This window comes from Drosophila grimshawi, unplaced genomic scaffold (assembly GCF_018153295.1).
Source record: "Drosophila grimshawi isolate 15287-2541.00 unplaced genomic scaffold, ASM1815329v1 contig_311, whole genome shotgun sequence".
Lineage (NCBI taxonomy): Eukaryota > Metazoa > Arthropoda > Insecta > Diptera > Drosophilidae > Drosophila > Drosophila grimshawi.
Window position 1 is genome coordinate 16964795 of NW_025063098.1, and position 27123 is coordinate 16991917.

General features: G+C 39.5%; 1 protein-coding gene across 3 annotated transcripts; it reads left to right on the top strand.

The window, feature by feature from the left end:
- Positions 1 to 26533, top strand: LOC6567372 (regulator of G-protein signaling loco). Of its 3 annotated transcripts, XM_001993954.3 has the most exons (5): positions 1 to 187; positions 257 to 2437; positions 23427 to 24233; positions 24374 to 25577; positions 25642 to 26533. In XM_001993954.3, exons 2-5 carry the CDS (start codon positions 266 to 268, stop codon positions 26277 to 26279), a joined length of 4821 nt encoding a protein of 1606 aa, XP_001993990.2. In that variant the 5' UTR covers positions 1 to 187; positions 257 to 265; the 3' UTR covers positions 26280 to 26533. The 3 variants fall into 3 exon arrangements, with proteins under 3 accessions (XP_001993990.2, XP_032596210.1, XP_032596208.1); XM_032740319.2 differs by lacking the exons at positions 1 to 187; positions 257 to 2437 and adding an exon at positions 4866 to 4946; XM_032740317.2 differs by lacking the exons at positions 1 to 187; positions 257 to 2437 and adding an exon at positions 12004 to 13097.
- The last annotated feature ends 590 nt before the right edge of the window (positions 26534 to 27123 follow it).

Consider the following 27123-nt stretch of genomic DNA (forward strand, 5'->3'; position numbering starts at 1 on the left):
GGCGTTTGTTGGTCTGCTGTTACATTGTGCTACACACACACACATACACACACAGACACATACGTACATTGAAACAAACTTAGAGCTGCTGCTGGCCATTGAGCACAAACCGCATTCCACACAGCCAACAACAACAACAACATCGACAACAACAACGACAACAACTCGAAAATCATCAATGAAAAAGGTGCGTTTCGCATTTAAACAGCCGTTTTAAGTTTTAACCATAATTAATTGTTGCTGTTGTTGCTTGCAGTAAAGCGCCATGCATCATCATCATCCGCCATTGCCCATAATGAGCACGGCAAACGGAGCCTCAGCACCAACAACAACAACCACAACAGCGACTGCTGCTGCCGCCCAACAACAACAGCAACAGCGTCGTCGGAAAAAGCGTCCCAATTATGGCACACGAACTGTGGAGGTGCGTCGTGGCTATAATGGTTTCGGATTTACCATATCGGGTCAGCAGCCATGTCGCCTTTCCTGTATCATTAGCAATTCACCAGCGGAGCAGGCGGGCTTGCGTGCCGGCGATTTTCTCATCTCGGTGAATGGTTTAAATGTGTCCAAGCTGCCACACGAGACGGTCGTGCAGTTGATCGGGAATTCCTTTGGCAGCATTCGTATGCAGATTGCCGAGAATTATTATTCGGATAGTTCGGATGAGGAGAACGCGAATGCAACGCTTCACATACAGCGCAGTGCTCGTGGCCAGCTGCTGGCCGCCAGTCTGGGCAGTGGTGTGCGCAATAAGCCGCGTTTTCTTCACCACAAATCAAAGATTCACAGGCTGCGCAACTCGCCCCAAAAGAAGGCCATCGAACAACAAGTGGAAGTAGCTGGTGCTGCTGCTTCTGCTGCTCTGCCAGATCATGCCACATTGCGTCCAGTGCTGGAGGATGCACCTTTACCATTACCATCATCATCTGGATTGGCCAAATGTGCGGATGTGGCCAATGTTAGCGCCATGGTGCGTGCCGTGGGCAGCGCTGCTTTGGAATATCGGGTAATTGTTGGCTATTTGGGCACCATTGAGATGCCAAAGCAGATATCGCACAGCTCCAAGCTGCAGACGGTGCGCTCCTGCATACGCAAACTGCGCCAGGAGAAACGCCAACCGACCATTGTCCTCATGTGCATTACACCGGACATGCTCCGGCTGCAGAGCGCCAGTGGCGCCACCTTGGCCACATATGCCTCGGCGCGTCTCAACTATGTGAGCTCCTCGTCGGAGAGCGAGAATCGCTTCTTTGGCCTGGTCACCAGCGCTGTGCACAACACTCAAATCGATGAGGAATACGAGGTGGAGGATAATAAATCGAATGCTAATCACATCAGCATCTCGCATAGCTGTCATGTCTTTGTCATTGATACGAAGTTGATTGATCATGTCCAGCATTTGGGGCGTGCCCATGAGTATCGTTTGCAGTGCACCCGTGATCCTATTTCTAATTTATGCCTGGAGTTTCCCAACAACTCGGAGTATGTCGTCAATCTCATACGGAGCATGTACACCATGCGCATCCTGCCGCCAGCCAGTCGTAGTCAGCAGGCACAGCAGGATTATGAGGCAGGCGCTGCAGTTGGAGCGGGTGCAGGAGCTGGAGCTGCCGCTCATTCTCCGCAGCCATCGAATCACAGCGAGATTTCGACAACCACCTCGAATTCGGATTCGGGCATTGGCTTCAACAATGATTGCACTAACATTTCGGATCGCATTCTTGTCGTGGATTTCGCTGCCGTTGCCGCCGCAGCAGGAGCAGGTGGCGCTCTTGGTCATGCCCCATTGCCGCCACCGCCGGCTGCAGCGCGTCCGCTGGGCATTGTGGGTGTGCCCGATAATCGGTTGACTGTGCGCGCCATGCCCGATCCTGATCCAAAGTCACCGTCCGCCTCCTGCTCGCTGCGTCGCCCCAATTTGCTGGCCAGCTTCAATTTGATTAAGAGTCCGGCCACGAATCTCATCGGCACGCGCTCCTGCGATGATGTTCTGAATCTTCTTGTGGATGTTGATGATGATGAGCCACCTGTCTTGGCTGCTGTCGCCTCCATGGATGACATCTCATTGCACTCGACGGCCCCCTCGCTGGATGAGCCACACATGTTCATTCATCCGGCTTGCGTGCCCCGCAAGACACGACGATCCCTGCAGCCGGGCACAGGAGTAATGGGAGCAGCCGGAACAGCAGCGACTCCATCCAAACTGAGCGCTCAAGTCTTTGGCAAGCCGCGCTCACGTCAATCCTTCGGATTTGAGGCCATCGACAGCATCCAGTCAACAGTACTGGCTGGCTGCACGGATCAACCCATGGACACCTGGACCAGTCTCCAAAACATTCACAAGGCCATAAATCCAACGCCGAATCTCTCGTCAGCATCCACATCATCCACACATTGCCTACTAGAAGCTACCAACAGTGAACCCGATCTGGGGGTGAGTTATATTTTATATATATACCTGTACTCAATATGCTAACTAATCTAATCTAAAATTACTTTATATATATAAATTTATTAATGATATGAAATTGAGAACACGTTGAATTTATTAAGGAATTTGAGTTAGTTCTTATATATACCTAAACTCAACATAGTTTTTTGAGTTCTATGATTAGCCTATGTAAGATATTAGATTCTGGCTGTAGGAGGCAAATTCAAGTTAATTTTAAGAATGGTTTTCGTTTTTCGAGAATATCTTCAATGGTATTTGTATGTAGAAGAGAGTCTATTTTTCTTAACTTCAATCCTGTTTTTATACTCAAAAGGAGGATGAAATGAAAAATTAAAAGTGTTGAATATTTCTGATTTTTGTACAAATTTGAATAACATAATAAAGCTGTTTATTTTATCTAGTCCGGATATATATATATATATAAATATACTCGGCTACTGCTGCTGACCGAATTTAAATTAACTTTGTCGGCTAAGAGACGTCTTCTTCATTGCATTACAGTCCGCACTCCAAAATAATTATAATCTCTGTCAGTGTATAAAAAGGTATTACTACCTTATATTCTCGGCACTTACTCCACTGGGAATAAAGCATTGCGCAATTGGTTACGTCAAACCATCATTTTCATAATTCTTTTAATTAGAATTTTTATACATTTTTGAACACTTTGATAATTGTTAAAGGGGTATATTGGTTATGTGCAAATGTATGTAACAGGCAGAAGGAGGCACCTCCAACCCCATTATGTATATATACTATTCCTGATCAGGATCAAATTATGATGTAGCCATTTCCATCTGTCATCATCAGACTGTAAGAGCTGGAGACTTCAAATTTTAATACAAGTTTTCGTATAGCCCAAGCTAATCAAGTTTATTTTATTTGATCGATAACTGTTTCCATTTCCGATAACAATAAATGCTACATTTTTGAGGGCAAAGGCATCTTATTGATATATAATATAAATTAATATATTATTGAAAAACTGAACAAATTTCACAAGATCGAATAAGAAATATCCAAGTTGTATTCTCATATTGATCTCATTACTCTCCTCTGCCTCTCAGGAGGCAATAAGAAATGTGAAGTGCTCTACTTCCACGCATGCTTACATTTGAGAGTGTATAATATAAAACTAGAATATATTTAAAAGGGTATATCGTAGTCGAGTCCAGTCGTTTACAGCATTCTTACTTGTTACGATGGCTTATGTTGGCTGAAAATTTCAAAATTTCATAAATATTGTAAGCATTTTTGTCGAAAAATGTTACTTAAAAATTATTTGTATTTCTTTTTTTAATGCATATTTTTGGTGATTAAATAAAGCTTTTGCTTTGCGTTGTTTGTGTTCTGTTTACCTGCGAACATTGCTGGGCTGTTAGCTGGCTGTTACCTGAGAGCTTGCTTGCTAAGCTTATCGCGCCGTTTACTTCTACCCTCCGCCTCCGGCCCGCCCACACCCTCTCGCAGTGTGCCCCTCGATAAGCGACCCCAAAATGCTTCACATACACGGAGACACACACATGTGGAATTTGTGTGGTTTGGTATTGGTGCATGTGATTTTCTTTGGCTTTGTTGCTGCTGCTGCTGTCTGCTGTGGCTCAGTAGTCGGCGCGACGCTTCTGCAATAGGTGTTTCTTACATTTTAGTAGTACTTGTTGCACTGCTTGTGTCGTCCCTTGCCCCTATCTATCCTTGCCCTGCTCGTGTGTGCATCCTCCGCCCACCGTTGCTTTGGCGTTGAGTAGTCAAGCATTCGCATCACGTACTGTGTGATAAGGAAATCGTAAATCGGTCGCTAAAAATAAATCGCTCAGTGACGTCATGCGGCAGCTCACAACAAGAAGCCAACTGTGACGCCGACTGCGACGCCGACAGCAGCGCTGCTGTCGATGTCAATGGCGAACGCGCTTAATTCAATCTACAGTAACTAATGGGGGAACAAAACATATTTACACAATTCGCAGCCGCCATTTGACTTCATCGTCTGCTGACCTTTGCGTTGGCGCTCCGTGTTCTCGGTTCGATTCCGCAAAACCCCCTCCCTCCCCGCCCCCCGTGTGCGGTTTTTTATTAGACGCGATTTGTAGTTTATAGCTCGCTGCGTTTTCACTTTCGCTGTGCTGTTGATTTTTGCTCAATATGTTTGTTTTTTAAATATTTTATATATAATAAAAAAATAAAATAAATATAAATATAAACATATATAAATATATATATATAGTGCACGTAATCGTCGGGTTTGTAATACGCGATAAAAAAAGCAAGCAACAAATAAAATACAATATTAAAAGTTCAGCCGAAGTTCAAAAGCCCAGCGCATTTCATATTGGCTGCATTTTGTCACAATAAATTGTCATTAAGTGTCGGCATGTTTGGAATACTTTAAGAACGGAGCGTTACACTGCACATTCTGTAAACAAGTCAAAACTTCATGAAAATAATGTCGTTTCGAGGACTCGCTTGTGGCCTATACGCCGATAAGAATCCGGTAAGCATATCTATATATTAATCATACGATTTTCTATAGTAATTACCTGCTAAGCAGAGTATCTTAAATGCTTATTTTTGTGCTCCGTTGACCTTTGTAAAAGGTTATGACCGCTTTGTCAAGCTGACTGACCGGTTATATTTGTAATTAAAAAAACAATTCGTTTACATACATGTGAATAATACATTCTCTTACAAAGTCAACTTTAAATTGGAACATTTCCATTTGCTCATGCGAGCATTTCATGAGCTCGTCGACACACTTTGTTACCTTCTTTATGGTTGCCTGAGTTTTTATTTTAACCACCCCTTTCAGCCCTTGCAGTCGATTCGTAACAATCCCGATATCAATTTGTGATTACTCACTTGTTTGCATTAGTCTTAGACGCCTGCCCTATACTATCGAGTCTATAGAAACTGTGTTATTCATTCTAAATAGCTGTACACATACATAATGCTCGATTCTACTTAGTCTGATAACTAATGAGTTGCGTTTGAAAGAGATATATAAACTTACTTGGAATTTACTACACTCGGAAAACAAATCTCGCTCAATTTTAGGAATTCGCCATACTTTTGGCGCCAAGCATAAATCATCTTATTAATCAGAAAGTATATTTCTTTTTTATAATAATGTATAATTTGAACTATTTTCTGAACTGAATTTTCTGAAGAGAATTTTCCTTTATAAAAATAGTTGTTTGAATTTCAACTTTTTAGAAATATTTTCTATTTAGAAATATATTTCTGCAAAAGACTGTGCTTTTTATAATTTTGTTTTCCTATTGTTTTCAGCGTGGTATTCTAAAATTCAGGTTGATTATTTCTGAGTGTACATTTATTAAGTACGAAGTATAAACAAATAAAATGAACTGTACATAAGTTTCTTCATATTTGGAGAGGGTTGCTTATTGTTATAAATGTTAGGGATTTTATGTTTTTTTTTTAGAATAACACGCCTAAGTTATTTTGATCAATATGCGAAGAGTCTTGTGGGTTAATTATAGATTTTCTATAAAGCACATTTTGCGGGTAACTTTTTAAATAATAATCTTTACCCAAGAAGCTTGTCGTTTTATTGCTATTTGCTATTTTAATTACATTTATTAATCGTTCATTATTTGAAGTACATATGTATTTTGCCTGTGGTATGTTTGTGTGAAGGCCCTATTATAAACACTCGATATCCGATTATGGACTACTTCATCGTTATTGGAAGTGCGTCATTTTGGAAACTACTAAAAATAACATGTGAAATCTACAGAAAGATAAAAGAGAGTACACAGTGAGAATATGTCGTAGTATTTCTTACACAAAATGCGCAATAAAATCTTGATTGAGTAATACAATTTTAATTATTAAATATCGAGTATTTTGATCTTCATTTAAGCCGTTATTTAAGTTACTAAATGTTAGTAATCAGCAGAAAAGTTTTTATATACAAAAATGAGTTTTCTGCATAGTGGAAACCTATATTTATATGTATTTAAGATTATAGATGCACAATACTTTAAACTCAAAACAAGAAAGTTTTGCAAAATAATTGTCGACTTTAAGTTTAGTACGACTCTTTTTTGCTCAGTGTACTTTTCTTTTATCGTTCGAAGACCTTGGACAATGCATAGTGATTAAAGCGGCATGCAATCCTCTCCAAATTCTGCTCTAACAGGTTGCCACAGACACAGAGCAGTTGCTTTTTGGCGGGCAACCTGCAACAGGGGCACATGCTACATTATATTACTGTTGCAGGTGTGCAGCATTAGGGGAAAACAACCCTCGTGCCACACAAGTTAGCAGCGTCGTCAGCTGGAAAATACCTTTTTGTGGCAGCAGTTTCTTTTTTTTCTGCAGGTTGTTTGTTGTTTTAGCTTCCTTCCTTCCTCCCTTCCCGTTCCCTTGCCTGCTACTTTCCCCTCGACATGCCAGTGTCATGGGAATTGAGCAGGTTACTTAAAATCATTTGACTTGTGGTTAATTATTCATGCATTGACTTAACTTGACTTCAGTTTGTAGAACGGTAAGCCACCGACTGGCCTTATCACCGATATTACAATAATGTATTATTTTTTTGTAACGTATTTGCCAGCTGACGCTGTGTGGGAATTCCGAAAAGAAGCCATTTCAATGTGCATGTGGAAACGTGCATCATTTCAGACATGCATCTGCAGCACTTATCTAAGCGATACCAAAAAGATAATATTGAATATTGTATTCTTTATTAAGCAGCCTATCAGGGAAGAGTATTCAGTACTCAGAAAAGAAAAGAAGAAAAAATCGAAAGCTTCTGATTAAACGCTTATCAGCTAAAGCCCAAGCACGTATTTATAAAAATTTATTAATAAATTTGTTAAATGTAGGCGATCAAATAACAACAGCTACGTATGTCTCTTTTATAGCCACAGCAATACAAAAATAAAAATAAATTAATTAATAAAAACAAAAAAAACTGTTTCAAGTGCGTCAGCATTTGTTTTGCTAAAATTCTTTGTAGCTAGAAAACCTTTTGTACGAAACCTATTAAACTGATATGGCTGAGAACCCCAGGAACCTCTGAGCTATTCCTAAAGCGGTCAATGTACATTACCTTGCCAAATAAAATACAAATAAGTATAGCATATATAGTTAAAAATAAGCTGATTCTATATCTGATATATTCCATTAATAAACAACTGAGAGTCTAAGAGTCTTCAACTAATCCAATATATAGTTTTGACTTGGGGCTAAAGTTAAGAAATTCTTCATTTTGTAATTAAAGATCATATTATCGGTAGATAAATATCTCAACTTCAGCAATATTTGAAGAGTTCAACAGTTTTATAAGTGGATAGTAAGTTGTGTTGAATGCTTTCATTGATACTTGTTATCTAATAACAAAGTTACTAATTTAAACAAGTTAGAATGCATTAAGTGTAGAGATAGAGCTCGACTAGGAGATACCCTGAACGCAGTTGAACGCTCAGGGTATAAAAACCACTTGTTATTCAATCTGCCTATTAAAGATAATGCTTAGAACTTGAATTTAAATAATCAAAGTACATACTGTTTACTTGTTGTTTGTTTGTCGACAATAAATTAATAATTGCATTTCATTTATTTTAATTTAATTGATTGCCAAATGCGCATACCCTATAAGAAGTGAATATGCCCATTTTGTGCACTCTCAAGACTCAAAAAAGGAATTAAATTACAAAGCTGACATCGCGCTGAGAGGGAATCGAGTGGAGTGGAATAAAAACACCTGACTCTGGGCGCTGAGTCTGGTTCAGGTGCCAATGAAATGACTAACTGGTATATAGTAGCTATAGCAACAACAACAACAACAACTGCCCCTTGATCAACCACCAAGCCAACAAGCAACAACAACAAATGAATAAGAACGCGGCGCACGCGCTCTTTTTACATTGTCCGAGCTCAACAGCTGCCGTTGTTTGTTGTTGCTGTTGACTGTTGACTGCTGATTGTTGTTGTTGTTGTTGTAGTTGTTGTCTGTTGTCACTGAGCCAAGTTAACAGCAGTGAAAAAGTCAAGAGCGCGTCGTCAGCTCAGCACTGAGTAACTGAATCAGTCTTTGAGCGTAGCTCGTACGCAACGCATGAAAGCAAATTGAATTCCGAAAACTTAATCAAAATAACAAAAATAAAAAATAAAAAGTAAAAACAACAACAAAACGTTCTCAAACAACAAAGTGTGTGTTATTGAAATCGCAAAAAGAGCAACAAATATTCAAATACACAAATACAAATTTCAAAAATTCCAGTTGTGTTAATTGCTGTTGACCCAGAGCACAACGCTGCCTTGTTTTTACATTGTGTACGTGGATAAATCAAACGATTGGCTTGGCCAAAGAAAAACAAAACGCATTTCTATATTGAGCCTTGCGGATTGTTTCTTCTGCTAAAAATAAATCGCTCAAAAAGAAAACAATACCCAAAGAGCATGAAAATATTTTTCCAGTTTATAAACTGTTCACGCACACACACACTCGCACACACATCACTTGACTGCCAACCAAAAATATTCCGCGTAATTTTTGCGGAGGTTATTTGCCGTAAAAATAAACTCAAAATTCCCCCCAAAAACGTCATTACGAAAAACGCGCCGAAATCGCGCACAAAACGCGTGCCTTAATTAACATGCCCCAAAAAATAAAAATGAATTGAAATAATTAAACTATGACGCGTCCGTGTTTTTTCCCGCTAGACAAATTTGATTGATGCAATACTTTGTGAGTGTGTGCGTGTGTGTGTGTGGGAAAGTGTGTTCTTTTTTTTAATGTACTTTACCTAGAACTCTTCAAAAAAATTGCTCCTATAAACAATGCAATTTAATCGCAAAGTATTCAACGAAATCTGGGGCTCGTTCGTCTTGTGTAACTCAGACAGCTGTTTCTTGCCTAGATTTATGCCCCCTATCAGCAAATTCAAATTCATCTATGAATTCCTCTTAAATTCAAATTTGGAATTTCCATTAAACTGCTCGAAAATGTATGTGAAGAAAACAAAAACGCGTTCTTACATTTTGGCATTTTTCGTGGAATTTTGCTGGTCAGCTTTAATGGGAATAATAAGCATGGTCTAGGAAATTACAAACCAGGAAGCTGACAATATAATAATGCTGCTTTGATTGTCTGTAAAATGATGTCACACACAAATAAAAAACCGCGTTGATCTTTCTGTAGATCTCTAGTGGAAGTTGGAGGCTCGGCTTAGTCATTTTCTCCGGGGCGTGGTTTTATATATATATATATATATATATGTATTTTTGTATATAAATGTTTATACGTACGAATTTACTTAGCTTATTCATTCGTGGCTGTCGTGACTTTTAACGATTTCTGTTTGTTAATTATACAATTATCGGTTGTGGCTTTTCGGTTGATGGGATTGACGTGTGGAATTCTAGAGAGACGATCTTATGAGAGTAGGCGTTGCTCATGAAAATTTAACTAGCCATAATTTATGCTTAGTATTTGAACTTTTTTTTTATGATGTCCATTTCATGTAACCTCCTCCATAAGGAACTTATCTTTAATAGCCGTTAGCTATTTGCTTATCAAAAATGTGTTTTGAGCTCTTTGACCAAAATTGTGTGTGTGTTTTTAAGGCCACAAATAAAAGTTATACTTTTGCGTTTGCTTACCTTGCTATTAAGCCATTTCTCTTTTTCAAATATTGATAAGCCTTTGTTGCTTTTAGCATGTGCTGTAGCACTTTGGTTCCTCTCTGTGGCACACGAACTATTTAGGTACTTTGGAATTGGAATGCTCGTAAATATATCGCTACTGCAATAATTAGCACTCTTTATGCCCTGTTTGAACGACTAATTAGTTTTGGGGTATATAGAGCGGAAAACAAAGTCTTTAATTGATATGTAGTTACTTAATTATCATCATAATTACCATATATGCAAGGCATTCAGAATATATTCGGGGAAAAAAACATTGATATATTGGAATTATAATTTTGAAAATTTTTATTGAAAACTATGAAGTTTGAAAAACAAATTTATTTGCATATCGAAATCAGCTATTAACCCGATCGTTTTTTAAATAGTTGTTCCAAACAATAGCAAGAATACCGATTAAGGTTAAACCTTAACTTGAGAAACAGAAGTTTTCCTCCGCGAATATTATCTAACTGATCAACCCCTTTGTGGGTTTCACATTTGTTACACCTGTTCCTAATTTATGGGCCCGCACAATAATTTCGAACTGAAACCCATTTGTGGGTGTCCAAAAAAATAAAATCGTTTTGTTTAGTTCGAATATTTTAAGAAATTGCGCATTGAAATTAAAAGTTGAAATTGGCATATCCGCAATGCTTTTATTCAGCTGCGCTAAACCATTGCATAAAAGTATCCATAAAGTTTTCACTTCGATGACGCATCGCCGTGTTCAGTTGACAACTCTACCATTTATGAATTTTGAATAGACGTGTGTACGTACACTCATAAACAAAAAAACTGGGCAACTCTCATTAAGTATGCTCTGCACACCTCGCACAGCGTAAGGCAAATAAAAAGAGAGAATGAATACAAAAAAAAAAAAAGAAAAGAAAGAAAAACAAACAAAACGTGCTTAATAAAGAAATGGCGAAAATTGCTTGAAGTCAACTCTCGAAGACGTCATTTCATTTTATTTCTTTTCATTTCCATGGCTGCATCATAATCCTGCCGCCGCCCAGTCATCTGTGTCGTCTCAAGTGCGTCAGAAATTGGCGCCTTTCCTCTCCCCCTTCCCCTGCACCCTTCCAGCTTACCACATCTGACCTCAGCAGCAAATCCTCTTTGAGGAAAACGCACATTTTTGTTCTGCCCACACTGAAAGAAAACGTGGGTGTTTAATTTGTCATCAGACATTTTTAAAGGTTGTCTAGTAGTCTTTTGAGGAGGGGAAAGCGAGAATATGTTTTTTGTTTTGTTTTAGTTTTTTGACATTGAAGTATTTAATGCAGTTTGAATTGGATGAATTTATTCCAGAGAATTCAGTAACGGATGATTAACCTTTAGCAAAACATATTCAAACTGGGAGTCTTCGCATACTCGAATTTATTTTCAGCTAAACATCTGAAATAGTTATTGAAATTATTCCGACAGACTAGTAACGACTTGTTCAAAACTCTTTTTTTTTATTTATTTATATATATATAAAAAAGCAGTGTACATTTTGAAATATAAATATTTGAAAAATCGAATGTACCTTTTCAAAAACAAATATTTTCAAGAACTAATTCAAGGACTCAACTGAGCAAAGTTTAGGTGTGCAAATATTTGTAATGAATGTTTTGCTAAGCTAGAGTTGTTATATTGTTGTATTTTCTCTCAGTGTCGCGTGAAAATGGCTTTTCTCACATATTCTTCGCATATGTTTGCTATATGTGTGTGCAAGTGTGAGCAAAGTTTACCTTTGCTGTGGCACTTGGGCTGGGAAATTCAGTTGAACGCGAACAGCGTAGAAAAGCACACGTTTCGGCCCCAGAATAATTTGCGTTTAAATTGCGGCTAATAGAAAACAAACGAAATAAAACAACATTTTGCCACCAACAACTTAAAACAGCCAACAGCAGAAGTGCGCGCCATGAGCAGCAGCAGCAGCAACAGCAGCAGCAGCAGTGCAACAGTGCCTACTAAAAGTATAGAAACATTTACAAAAACATCAAACGATAACAACAAAAGAAACAGCAACATCTCGGTCATGGTGGATCGCTTTGTGCAATCCTTGGGCCAGCTGAACGATTCCGGCAGCTGTTTCGATGCCAGCTTTGAGATCAAACACATACTGCAGAGTCCACGTCTGATGGGCGGTGCCACGCCTCCAATTGGTCGTCAGCGACATCGTTGCCTCACCGAACTGGATCGGGAGCAGCTCACACGCTTTGTCGAGGAGTTCGAGGCGCGTCAAAGTGTCGCCTCCACACCCAAAGCCACAAGCAACAAGTGCATGTCTCCGTTTCTATGCCGCAAGGCTAAGCAGATTTATCGCAGTGCCAGCGGACGACGCAGTGCATCGCCCCAGATACACATTGAGCCCGTGCAAGAGCTGGAGGAGGAGGTCGAGGAGCCGACGCAGCGAAAGTCTGCCGAGGCGGAGGATCTAATGCCGCCGCCAATGGCACTGGCGCGCGTTCAAGCGGAGCGTCGCAGCTGCCGCAGTGCATCCCGTGTGCTGCAGTTCTTCAGCCTGGCGTCCAAGCGTCGCATGGGCAGCAGCAAATTGAGTGAGCCCCAGCTGGAGTCCAGTCGCAGCAGTTCGCCAGTGCTGCTGCGCGTCAACAAGGATGTGGAACAGGAGAAGGGCTGCCGGCCACTGAGCGCCTCTGAGGATGAGGAGCACGACGATGGCATCAGTTCGGCCAGTTCCAATTTGACAACGGAATCGGGCAGCTCGACTATTTCCTCAAACAGTCGCAACATCTCGCCGGACTCCTCGTTCGAGATGCACGCCCCACTCCTGCCCAGCTTCAAGATCACACCCCCACGTGCCCTCTGCCGGAATGCGGCCAGTGAATTGGCCCGCTTCCTGCGCGGCTCCTTTCATGCCAAGCGCGCCTCCGTAACAACGCTGCGACGCTCCATCAGCGATCCGGATGCAATGGAGCAGCTGGACTTCACCAAGCCGCCGCCAATCGGCGATGCAACGTGCAACGTGATGCGAGTGAGTCACTTTTAGAAACAACAAAATAAGCTCACAAAATAGACACATCAAGCACAAAAATCCTAGAAATAATCTACAGAAAGAAGTTCTAAGTTGAAACACTTTTTTTTGGATTCGCAAAATCTTAAATTTAAGCGATTGTTCAATATTAAGTTAAGCTCAATTGTTCTTATTTAAAAAAAAGTTACATTCTTTTTTTATATTACTTTTCAACTTGACTCTCAGAAATTTAGTTCTTATTTTAAGTACTCAAGTTATATATTGAATCAGTATTTAAAGTTCTTTTATTAAAAAAACTAGAACGTTTAACACTTAAAGAATTCTTTTTTCTATTTGTATACAATCGATTTTGAAATCAAACATATTTTATGCACACTTAGGAATAGTCCAGAATGAATTCTACTTGAAATTTGAATCAATTTATATTTAGAGCAGTCGCTTTTGAAATCAAGAAAAAGCTATACTTGTTTAAGAATACTCGACAATGAATTTTACTTCAAATAACGTTAGAAACTCTATCTTGAATTAGGAGCCATTTCTATCTGCTTATATTTTTTAACTATTCAATTTATATGTATAACAGTCGATTTTAAAATCATGAATAATTTATACCAACAAACGAATTCTTATATGCTATATAACTAAATTCTACTTACAATTTTAAGAACCCACCGATAGAAACTCTAATTGGGTTTTCGCATAGTGCACAGATTTTCATGCCTGTCGCATCGCAAAGTGAATTGAGAATTGCGTAGCTATTGTTGAATTGTTGAATTCATGCAACCAGCTGCGTTCCATTAGCTTTTTAAGTATGTTTGTATTTTGTACATTATATTTGTTTACGTTTAAGCTTCACATAATTGTTCGGAGGAAGTTGTTTATTTACGCCCGAGTCATCTTCAATCATTTCGCATCCATATGGCGGCAGTTTGCCGTGTTTACTTGCCACATACTCGTACATAATTCTGATCGGTTTAGCATCAATTTAGTTAGCACCACCTAGCTTAGTTTAAATTAATACCTGACCTGTGTACGTTATTTAGCTTTAGTTTATTTCTCAATAAAATTCAAACTATGTGTTTTTTTGTAAATATTGCTCTGCCCATCAATTTGTATTTCAAAGGTTTATCGCGTGCCAAACTTGCTGCCCCTGAAATAAGAATCGCATATAATTCGAAATAAAATTGCGCAATTGTTGCTCTACGTTAGATCTATGCGATTTTGAGTGTTCCGAACTTGATTTATGTGGGAATTTTCAGTCGGATATATGCGGAATTAAACACGATTTCTCTTGTTCTTGTGATTTCAAACGTTTTTAGGTGGAAAGAGATATTCATAGTTTTCTACAGAAAATATCTATAAATTGATCAAAGCCATTTGGATTATTTTGGTGTTTAAGTGGGCTTAAGAGTTTTATTATTAGAGTCTGTGCACTGCTAATCTATTGAATCTTAATAAGTGACTGACTTATTGCTCTGGCATCAACTATATCACGAGCAGCAATGCCAGGACTGCTCTAGTGTTTTTGAGTTTTTTAGAAAACCAAGTAACACAACAACTTAACTAAAAATGATTAACTAAAAACCAACAAAAATCGGAGTCCCATTTTAGACAGGTCTAATTCTTTTTAGCGCAAATCTAAGTTAGTTGAAATATTTTGAGTTAAAAACAAAAAACTAGTTTTAGAAGTGTGTCGAGTATAGAATTCTTTTCAAATAGTTTAAATCTCTTCACTTCTGTAATAAGAATGTTAGCTGGCCAACTTGTTTCTTGGGTTTTTTTGGCTTCCAAACGAGGCCTCACAGTATTAATTAAAACCTGAACAATCGATTATAGCTAAGTTAAAGCTAGACAACTCATTTCATCATCCATAGCTACTGTATAGATAGTTTCACTTGAGTACACTTTCGTTTGACGCTTATATGACAACTATTTGCATTTACTATATATATATATATTTCTGTTCAATTAGCATGCAAATATTAATTGATATTTTACAAATCGCACATAAACATCTATGAAAAGTTGCCTATGTCTGCGATACAAATGGGAATCATCCAAAAAAGAAAGAAGTGAAGAAAAAAAACGTATACAAAAGCGTAATTCATTCAAATTTCACACTTTTTATTGTGGGATGTACATATTGGAATTGAATTGGCGATTGTATTTATTCATTGATTGCCATAATGACTTTCTAATTGTTCAATTTGCATGGCTGACGCCAATCATCTACTCAATCATTTCACTTTCCATCAACGCGTCTTGCTTTTATTGTTATTGTTATTGTTATTGTTGTTGCTGTTCTTGTTTTGGGTTGATGATGAACAAGCGGTCATTCAGCCCACGTGAATGAAGTCTTCAGATATGTGAATCACTTAACAATAAATAATTTGAGCTATGATTAACGACAATATATTCGTACACTGGCAAAAATGTGGGGTATTTTGTACTTATTTTGTAGACACAGAAATTGTAATTTAGAGATGATTTTTTTCTGTAAACTGTGATTTTAAATGTAGGCAAGTACGATTGGCATATGCTCAAATGTTGAAATATTTCTTAAACAAGAAAGTCACCATTGAATTATGCGACAAATATAACTAAATCAACTTAAATGAATTCTATTTTTAATTTATATTTTCACTTATTTTAATTTTATTTTCGCATTAATTTTGTAATTTATTTTGTATTCACCATGGATTGAATTATTGAAGCAAATTGAGTTCGTTCAATTTAAATAAGATAAAATACTTCGCCGGCAGCATTTAGAGTACAAATTTTTCTTTGTGTGCAAATTGTTCCCAATCGTTATTAATAGGAATTTGATTCATACACACACATATATATATATATATCTATTTATGCCTGTATGTGTATGTAACTGTTTCTCAGAAAGAGTCCAAATTGTTCATAATCGTCATTAAATAGAATTTGATTCCCACATGCGATATTTACACAAGCGTGTGTGTGTGTGTGTTTGTGTGTGTGGATTTTTATACATAATGTACATAATCTAGTTGAGTTCTTCCGCTTTCGAACAACGCTGGATTTTCCGAAACGCATATGACCCGCATTGGCATTCATAAAATTAACGTAAAGCAACAGCAGCAACAACAACAGCAATCGCTTTGCCGGATATTTAATTTAATGCTTATGTGCATTTCAGCAAATTGTTCCGAAATACAAAAATATAGGTATGGACATATATGTAGTATTCTTAGCTCTGCTCGTTTAAAAATGTGGAACGCAGCACACGAAATTAACGCACATATTTAAAAACAAATATGCGCTGTGTAAATTGTTTAACTACATTTTCTGCACAAATCGAAGGAAAAAGCGGGACTAATGCGCCACCTGGCAACAATTGGTTGGACTAAACAAATCATAAATAACCATTAAATTTATGTGTATGGTTTGATCTAAGGAAATGTTGCCGGCTTTTTTCCAAGGGGTCATGTGGTAAACGCTACGCGTGATCATCTTTTTTAGTACCCCTCCCGCACTCTTCTTTCTGTATCTCTCGCTCTTTTGCAAATTAATTAAATACATGTGCTAAGTACGGCAAGAGTCGAGAAGAGTTGCCCGCATTTTTGGCTCGCCATCTATCGGCTGTAATTGCTTGGCATTTTAATTATTTCAATTCTCATTGTTTATTTGGCAGCGAAATGTGTGCTTTTAATTTATTTGCGCCGCCTTTCTGGTTATATTTGGTGCACATTCTTTATGTACTTGCAACATTCTTTATACATGCGTGCTTGTTTTTAGTCAGTTCATTAAAATTTGTGATGCATACTTATATGGGCATTGTTTGTGCTATAAATTGTTGAAAGGAAAAGCTAGCACAAAAAAAAACAAACAAAAGCCATGGTAACTAAAAAACTAAGCGCTAACGTCACAAAACGTTTAATTAGCTTGCCAGCTGCCTAAAAGCAAACATAATAAGTCAGAAAGAGACAGCAAAACACACCCACAATTGACACACACTTATACATAAATGTATATGTATACCTTTGAGCGTATGTGTGTGCATTTCATTCATAAGCAACCAAACGAGACAACAAAATCGAAAAGAGCAGCCGGCTGTGTCAGGTAAATAGGCAATACGCAGCAGCAACAAAAACAACATCAAAGACAAAGAGCAAAAATGTATTTTACATACAGAAGTACATATATGCATACATACAATTATATATAGCAGCACACAACGAACAACAACAACAAGAGCAATATGAGTAAGCAATAACTCGAAAGACACTCACACACACACACAAATACAGCTGCATAGAGTCGAGTTCGAAAAACAGATATCAGACAAGTCAGCCGCGAGAGTGAGATCGAACACATCGAGCAGACATGTTTGAGGGTGAGCTTCTCCTGCTCCATTAGCTTGTAATGTTGATGATTTACCTTGGTGTTGTAACTGCTGGTGGGTAAGTCCACCCACAAGTTGATGCCGCCGGTCTTCTGATGGCAGCACTCTCAACAAATATCTTTACAGATCGCCCAATCAACGCCTCATAGAAGTGCGCCTGCAAACAAGTTGCGTTCGCTGCGATTTGTGTTCGATGCGGTTGTGCGCAACTCACAGATAGATTTTGCGGTGTGTGTGTGTGTGTTTGTTTGGTCTGATCAGCAGCTGGTCGAGCACAACAACTGACGATGTCAGTTACTTTATACACGTTGGGGCTACGAGTCACACATGCGACGAGGCTTCTCGCATGCGGGAGACAAACACGGGGGCCACAAGAAGTGTGTGTGAAAATAAAAAATACTACTAAAAAGTAATTATAAAGCTCAATGCCAAAAAGAGCACAACAACAACAATAACGAAAATAACAGCCGAAAGTGAAGAAAAAGTGCAGAGTTAAGTTTTGTGTTTTGTTGACAAAAGCAGCACGTTTACGCTTTCTTACACACACACGCGCACAGAGCAGTGAACATTTTGCAAAGCGATGACACGCCTTTGGAATACTTGAAATAATCATCAACAACAACAACAGCACAAAGCATAATTGAAGTCAAAAACAAAGCACGCAGTGCAACGGGTAGGTTCTGTGTGTACTCGTCACGCAGTTTGTCAACTCTGCTCACCAACTATGGTTAGTTAGTTTCGTCATTAGCATGCCTCTCTCTCTCTCTCTCTCCCCCTCGCTACCTCTTTCAATTGCGAAACGCCCACTGGCCACTTAGCAAGACTCATACTCTCTGCCTTTTCTCTCTCTCTCTCAATCACTCTCCTTTGCTCTTCTTGTTCGCACACTCGGGCAATTGCAAGTGAAAATAGGCCCCATATTCGAGATAAGATATATGAGTCTGCCTCCTAATCGCTGTTTATTTGTCGTTATGTGTGTACTCGCCACTTATCAGCGCACTTCGAGGGGAAACTGGAAACTGTGTCACATTTCTGGGAATTATCAAAAGTATATCTTTAAAAAAAGTGACTAAAAATTTGATATGTGTAAAATTTCGGTTTGTATTTCTTTGTTTGGCATTTCATCAGGGAGATTACCCGAATTTGTTTATTTGCGGTTGATTTCTTGATTGCTTCGGTTTGCATCTAAAGAAAGCTACGTGATTTATTTGAAAGTTAAGCGATTTTCATCCGATTTGGTCCCTTGTATGGTGGCAACAGTCTTTTATGTGCAATATTGAATCTTCTCTTAAGCCAATTATTAAACTTTTAGCTCAATGCATCTTTTTGGCTCTTTAGTTGGCGATTTATACATACATTTATAATATAAATATATATGTAGAATATTCCTTTGGTTTATATTTCTCTGATTGTTTAGATTCCAAGAAATTCAAAACGCATGTCTCTTCTGGTTTTCGATGAAAAGAAAGTTTTGGTCTATCAAGGGAAAAGTACGTGATTTATCTTAAAGATCTGCAAACTGCGCTAAATTCTAGCTTATTTGAAGTGGGCCGACAGTAGTTCTTCATTTATCGAGTCTACTTAATTATGATGAATCATTTGCTTAGTCCGGAAACAGCAGTCACAAAATCTGGACAAGTTAACAGTCTTCAACTCAGTTCAACGGACCGACAAGAATTCTGATTCCGACAGGAGACAGCTCCAATTACCAAAAGTTTCACTTACCAAACGAGGCGCCAAGCTGCTGGCCGGTCATCTATATGTATATATATAGGGCTTTTATATATCCTATATCTCGTAGAAGATCGTGTTACTTTTTGCCGCCTTAGCGATTAAGATATGAACAAGATTATATAGCTGAAACATAAAGCCATTCAAGTTTAATTCACTCGTGGGATTTTGTTTGTTTGTATTTTGTGTTTTGTTTGTTGTTGCCTGCTTTTTCTGTCGCTTGTTGCTTGTCGCTTGTGGCTTTCGCATCGAGACATCATCGACAACAACAACTCGAACAACCACAACAAATGCAAACTCAGCGCAATGACTTCGACTTCAGCTGCTGTCTCCTCGATGCTGATGATGATGATGACTTTAATAGGAAGAGGCAACAACATGTGGCAAGACAACAACAGCAGCGTTCGTCTAAATGTAACCACAGCACAAAAAAAAAATATACAAAACAAAACAATAGTAAATGTGTCCATGTTGGGTGTTGTCCACTCAAGCAGGCAACCACTGTAATGGTAATGCAAGTGGGGAACGGGCGTGGCAGCTAGCTATGGTACACAATTTTGCCGCCTCAATCAATTGCTGTTGTGCGGCAATTTGCATTGTTGCACGGCTTTTGACTTTCGCTGCGCTTCGCTAATTTTTCAATTTCACATTCGATTGTAATTTTTCTTCTTTTATTTGCTGCCTGCTTTTCTTTTTTTCTTTGCTGCAAAATTGTAACGCATTGAGCGCGTCATCGTTTTGTGTCATTCCAATTATTTATTTATTTTAATTATTTAGTTTGGCAAATTGCTCATTTCCTACTTACAAAAGACAGTCTCCTCCCTGCTCCCTGCCCCCTCAGGTTCACCCCACTCCCCCTTTGTCGCTCAGTCTGTCTGCAATTGTTTGGCAATCAACGCTGATTTATGTTCACTCTGCTGCTGCTGTTGCGTTTACTTGTTGCCAGCTCTACCTCTCGCTCTCTCTTTCCCCCTCTCTCTCTCTCTCTCTCTCTCTCTCTCTCTCTCTCTCTCTCTCTCTGTCGTAGCTCATTCACTTGTTGTTTCTGCTCCTCCACATATTTGACCCCAAGATTTATTTTTTGGGTTCCATTTAAAACTGAACTTTGTGGATTTTTTCTTGTGCATCTGCAGAACGAATTCTCTTTTCGACCCAGTTCCTATGTGTGTGTGTGTGTGTGTGTGTGTGAGTGGGTGTGTACATAAATATGATAAGTGAGTGAAATATACTCATTGTTTCGGCATTTTATCTTTGGTGGCACTTTAAAGCCTTGTGGCGCAAGAAATTTTTTTAAAATTTAAAATTTTTCTTTAAGTTTTCGTTTCTTAAAAGAGCGCTTCAAAAGTCTTGCGCACGATATCCAATTGAAAAGATATATAAATTGAATAAATGTATAAACAGCTGCTTAATGAGACTTAACAATAATTGCCAAGCTTATATTGTTCATAGTTTTGCTTAAGAACATCTGGAAATGCAGCTTACAATAACAGCTTACATAAGTCGCTACTTATTACACTTCATTGTCAAATCGCTTTAGTTTTAATTATTAAACGATTGAGTCTAAGTTAAATAATCTGTTATAGGTATGAGAAATAAATATATATTATATCGAATTTCAGATCATTCGAATGCCTTTTCCGGAATTGATATCAAATGAAATATGAAATAGATGAAGATAAAAGATAAATCAAAATATTATATTAACAGCAAGTCAAGGCTCATTGAGAAGATCGCTTGACAGCTTTCATTTTGTGTGCGTGTATGTGTGTGTGTGTGTGTGTGTGCGTGTGCGTGTGTAGCGTGACCAGGCAATTGTTGCAATACAATCCCAAAGTCATCTATCTCATCCCATCTCATCACACGAGCCGAACGAACCAATTGGTTTCTATTAATGAACGAGACTCGAGACTGAAAATTGGCTTTTGAGCTCAGCGCTGTGAAATATCAAAACGGAAATGCTTTAAATTTCACTATTTTCTCTCTCGCTCGCTCGCACACAGCACACTAGATATACCCGTTATCGATATATATATATATATATATATATATATATATATATATATATATATATATATATATATATATATATATATATATATATATATATATATATATATATATATATATATATATATATATATATTTATTCTGTGGGATTTAAGTGAGTGGCTTATGCGAAACTCGAGCTTAGAAACAAAATTCATTAATCTCACACACAAAATAACATCGTTAAACGTGGACGTTGTGGGAAATGCAAAGATTGAGCTCAAATCGAAGTAAGACTAATCCGACTAGCAGATACTCTACGATTTTGTGCAGATAGAGCTCAACTCTATCGGAATAAACTCAGCAATTCAACATGTCTGGCTATGATTGAAATATAAATTAAAAAATCAGTGGAAAATGTTTTTTGTTAATGCTTTTAATTTGTATACTGAATGTCTCTCTACTTTTATTATTAAGCATACAAACAGGTTTTGAGTAATTGAGTTGTCTATATATTTTTGGATTCATTATGCATAAGAGGTTGAACAAAATATGTTTCTCTTATGAAACCGAAATTGTTAAGACAATTTAATTTGCATCTACTTAAAGATATTCTCACACACAATGCACACAAAATGCCGCTTTTTACATTTGCGCAACTTTATTACTAAGGCATTTTTCACCCATTTTGTTGTTGATGGGAACCGGGTGCAAAAAGTACAAAAACAGAAGAAAAAAAATGTATATATATATATATATAGATGGAGAGAAAACATTTGTATAAATAGCTACGAGTTTGAGTCTCGAGTCTGCCTGCCAAGACTGATTATCAGCAAAGTGCAGTAAATGGATTGGCCGGCAGGCAGGCAGCCCCAGAAACGACACTCATCACAATTATGCATGTACAGATACAGATACAGATACAGATACATATACACATATATATATATACATAGACTAGCTTCACAATTTGTTCACACAATTAGAATTGTGGTCGAGGCTAGTCGGGAATGTGTATGGGGGGGCTATGACAGCCAATAGTTGCCAACTGTTGCCACAAAATGAATGGAAATGAAAACAGAAAACATTAAAGTTCAAAAGTTTATCGTAGCTTTGTCGTTTGAGGCTTGGCCGTGATAATGACAGACTTACAGCCCCACTTCCCCTGTACCCCCACCCCCACCCCCCCCCTACCTCGTCCAGCTCCTCAATTTGTACTTGTAAATTGCCCATGAACTCAAAAGCCCCATTCGAATTCAAATCGAGACACGCACAGCACTCAAAATAGTTTTAGTTGCTTATCCAACGGAGCATAAGAAGACTTTTCCACTTGTTTAGAGTTCGATTTTAGAATTTTCATACTTACACTCAGAAAACATAATTGATCGAATGCTCTCGGGTTAGAGTCGTCCTAAAATCGTAAGCGCTTCTAAAGTATAATAATTTTATAAACTATATATGAAGACTTAAAATACTACACAGGATAAAACCCTCCTAAATATTAAACATATTTGTCTACATTTTAGAAAATTATAACTTAAAATGAAGAAGAGAAAAACCCTGGTTTTTGGAAAAATACTTTCTGAAATACATGTTTTTTCTGAGTGTATCTCACCAATTGGTTCCGCTCGAGGAAACCGGTTTTACTGCAGCTTTGCAAATGAGTTTAATTTAGATTGCAGGAAAATTGCATTTGTCGTCTTCTAAGGGTTGATTATGGGAAACACATTTCAAACAAAATGTTTGATGACATTGAAAATAAATCAAAATTCTATGAAATGTATTCATTACCCATTTGTCACCCTTGCAAATTGAACTCAAAGGCAGGGATTGCATTTCCCAAAATCAGGCAAACACGATCACATAGAATTTTCACAATGATCTTTGGATATACATTTTTTGAAAATCAAAATGGTTTTTTCGAAATTACAATTGTGAAAAATGCTTTTGCCCACTGCTTTTAAATACGCCCAGAAGCTTAATAATATTTATATTTTTTTAATATACATTTAATTATAACATTTTAATTTTACTTCTAATTAATTTTTACATTATGTATTTTTCTGAGTTGACTTTAAATAAATAAATGAGTTTCACTCGAAGCAGAACTTAAGCAATACAATGGCTTTAGCAATAAGCTCGAATGCATCATTATTAAAACATCTTTTAGTATTAAGACACGTCTATATATAAACCATATATCGGTAATAACAATTTCCTTTCATTTCCGATATTTACAGAGCCGTGCACTGCCCTCCAATGCGTCGCCGTTCCGACGTGCCTGGGGTCAATCATCGTTTCGCACGCCGCGCTTTGACAAGGTGGGAAAAGCAGGAGGAGGCGGAGGAGCTGCTGGCGGCGGCGGCGCTGGCGGTAGTCCGCTAGTGCGACGCACTGCCTCAATGAACTCCTCGGACAATGAGGTGTACGTCAAGACGCTTGTGTTGGACGAACTCAAAACAGCAAAGCCACCGCAGCCCAAGATACAGATGGCCGTGTTCCAAGTGCCACAAATACTCACGACACCGGCGCCGCCTCCGTCGAGTGTGATGACCGAGTCCACGCTAGAGGCGGAGCCAATTGGTCCGAGTGGCTGGGGCAATTCCTTTGAGCGAATGCTTCAAGATGCCGCCGGCATGCAAACCTTTGCCGAGTTCCTCAAAAAGGAATTCTCCGCGGAGAACATTTACTTTTGGACAGCCTGCGAGCGCTACAAGCACACCGAATCGGAAGCGGAACGTGGTCCGCTGGCACGTGAAATCTTTAGCAAGCATCTGGACAAGCACAGCAGCGATCCGGTCAACGTCGACTCCCAGGCCCGTAATCTCAGCGACGAGAAACTGTCTAGCGCCGCAACAGACATCTTTGCTGCTGCACAGAAGCAAATCTTCAATCTGATGAAGTTCGACAGTTATCAGCGTTTCATCCGCTCCGATCTCTACAAGAGCTGCGTGGATGCGGAGCACAAGAAGCAGGCGCTGCCCTTCACCGGCGCCGATCTCGATGAGCTCCTGAAGATCCATTTTCACGTAGTGGCCTCGCCCAAGGTAAGCATCTCAATTTGGTTTTTCTTTTTTTGCCCAGTGTATAATCAATTGGTTACAGAGTATTTGCTTATCGATATCACCTCCCCCTCTTTACCTACCATCCACTAATACATTTGATCTTTGTGTCTCTTTTCGAATAGCTCAAGAAATCGGTGAGCAATGCGGAGGATCGGCGACGAAAGAGTCTGTTGCCCTGGCACCGCAAGTCGCGGAGTAAATCCCGGGATCGGAACGAGGTGATGACCGATCTGCAGCATAATCCAATGATGGTGTCACAGGCACCACCGCCACCGCCGCCGCTGCTGTCGTTGCTGACTGGCGGAGGAACCGGGGTAGGATCTGCGCAGAATTCGTTGAGTGATTTGCACAGTTCCCGTTCCTCGCTGTCATCCTTCGATGCGGGACCGATGGGGGGTGGTCAGCCGGCCGGTGCCAGTGCGGATAGTCTTTGTTCGCTGTGCCGCGTGATCCTAACAGACGGAGCGACGACCATCGTCCAGATACGACCCCGGGAGACGGTGGCACAGCTCGTGGAGCGATTGCTAGAGAAGCGAAATCTCATCTATCCGTACTACGATGTGGTGTTCCAGGGCAGCAACAAGTCCATCGATACGCAGCAGTCGTCGCAGCTGCTGGCCGGAAAGGAAGTGATGATCGAGCGTCGGGTCGCCTTCAAGCTGGATCTGCCTGATCCCAAGGTGATATCCGTGAAGAGCAAGCCCAAGAAGCAGCTGCACGAAGTTATCCGGCCCATCCTCAACAAATACAACTATCAAATGGATAGCGTACAGGTGCTCCATCGCGACACCCAAGCCCCAATGGATCTAATGCAGCCCGTCACCGTTGCGGATGGACTGCGCCTGCAGATTGCCTTGCTCAATCCGGATTTTCAGTTAGGCGGCGGCAGTAGCATGCCGCCGAAGCATAGTAAACCCATGAAGCCCCCAATGCTGCCCCCGCCACTTGCGCACTCTGACTCCGCCCAGGGTCAGCTGGATGAGCTGACGAACAAGATGTTCAATGAACTGTTGCAGAGCAAGGCGGATGCAGTCGCTCTCAAGCCCAGCGATCTCTGCTCCATGCGCTCCAATGAGGCGCCCTCGGAGAACTCATCGCTCTTTGATCGCACCCGTCGCCAGCCGCATCCACAGCAACAGCAGCAGCGGGAGAACGGTGCAAACATTCCAGGCAGCAAGCTGCCCAAGCTGAAAAAGAAATCCACAAGCAGTCAACATTCCGAGGAGGCGGCGGCAAGTCTGGATCTACCCAAGCCCAAGCCCATCATAGCCAAGTTAAAAGCGGGCGTCAAACTGCAGTTGACCGAACGAGTAGCCGAGCACCAAGGTGAGTAGCAAAGCCTCTCAAATTCATCCACATGCTCATCCATTTCATGGTCTTCTTGATGCAGATGAACTACTCGAGGGTTTAAAGCGGGCACAGTTGGCACGCCTAGAGGATCAGCGCGGCACAGAGATTAACTTTGATCTGCCCGACTTTCTTAAGAACAAGGAGAATCTCAATGCGGCCGCATCCAAGTTGCGCAAAGTGCGCGCCAATTTGAGTCCAGTTAACAAGCCCAACACCAATCCTCCCGCAGCAGATGCGCCCCAGCCAGCACCACGGCTGTCCATAACGCGCATCCAACAGCAATCGCCCATGAGGGTGGATATAGAGCCGGAGAGCAGCACACAGGAGGAGATGGCAGCATTGCCACTGGAGGATCTACAGGAATTAGCCAAAGCGCCGCCGCCACCGCTGCCGCCCAAACCCAAAGTGTTGCCCATTAAGCCATCGAACTGGGGTGCTGCCCCAAATCCTACGCCCAGCGGTTGCAGTAACTATAGCAACAAATTCTCACCCGTCAAGCACACAACAACAACAACAACATCGCCCACAACAACAGTCGGAACAGCAACAACCGCAGGAGCAACAGCAACAGCTTTGTCCTTTGGCAGTAAATTACCGCTGGAGATTGGACGCAAGTCGCTGGAGCAGACGAGCACACGTTGTGCGTATCTCGATGAGCCCAGCAGCAGCTTCGTTTAACCGATCCGAGCGATCTTCAGTCTTTGATCTTTGTATATATACCTTACACATATATTAAGAGGGGCGTAATATTACCCCTCTTATCTATTTATTAACATTTGTATTCTGCGTGTGTAGTTTTTTAGGTTTTAAGTGTACCATGACGAACTTTTAGTGGTGTCCACCACTCTATGAAATGATCCGTGTGTATTTATAATGAGCTCCACTTAACTTTAAGCTTAACTAATTAAATAAATACCTATATATATATATAAATAACCGAACTGTGTTATAGATTGAACATTAGTATTCCATTTAAAAGTTTAAGCATACTTTTAGGCTGAACAATAACACTAAATTCTTAGAGCATACTTTTAAGGCGAGACAAAGTCCAGTGCAATTGTATTTTTATATATATTTGCCGTATATTTTTCTCGAATCTTGAAGTCTTTAGATGCCAATCAATCGTTATTTTTGATGATGGTTAAAAAATAGATGTCCCCAAGCGATCCTTAAAGATATGACCGAGTTATGGTTAAAAATGCAATGTCCTCTTACAAATATCTCGTGCTCAATAAAGTCCTAACCAATGTTTTTGATGACATGCGTTAGAATCGGAAGGAGCAATTCTATCGAGCTACATTCAAAGATTATGAAGTCATCTGAGAATTGAAGCACATGTGAAATAAACAGCTGTTAACAAGTAATTTGTTAATCGGTTAGGCTAACTAACTCTTAACATTAGCGAAAATGTTCATAAAGGAGCTGACGCTTATTGAAATTCACATTTTCAATAATCAAAATAATAAATAATGCAAGCTACCGTTATTTTAATATGCCTATTGATGTGGCATGTGGCATCAGC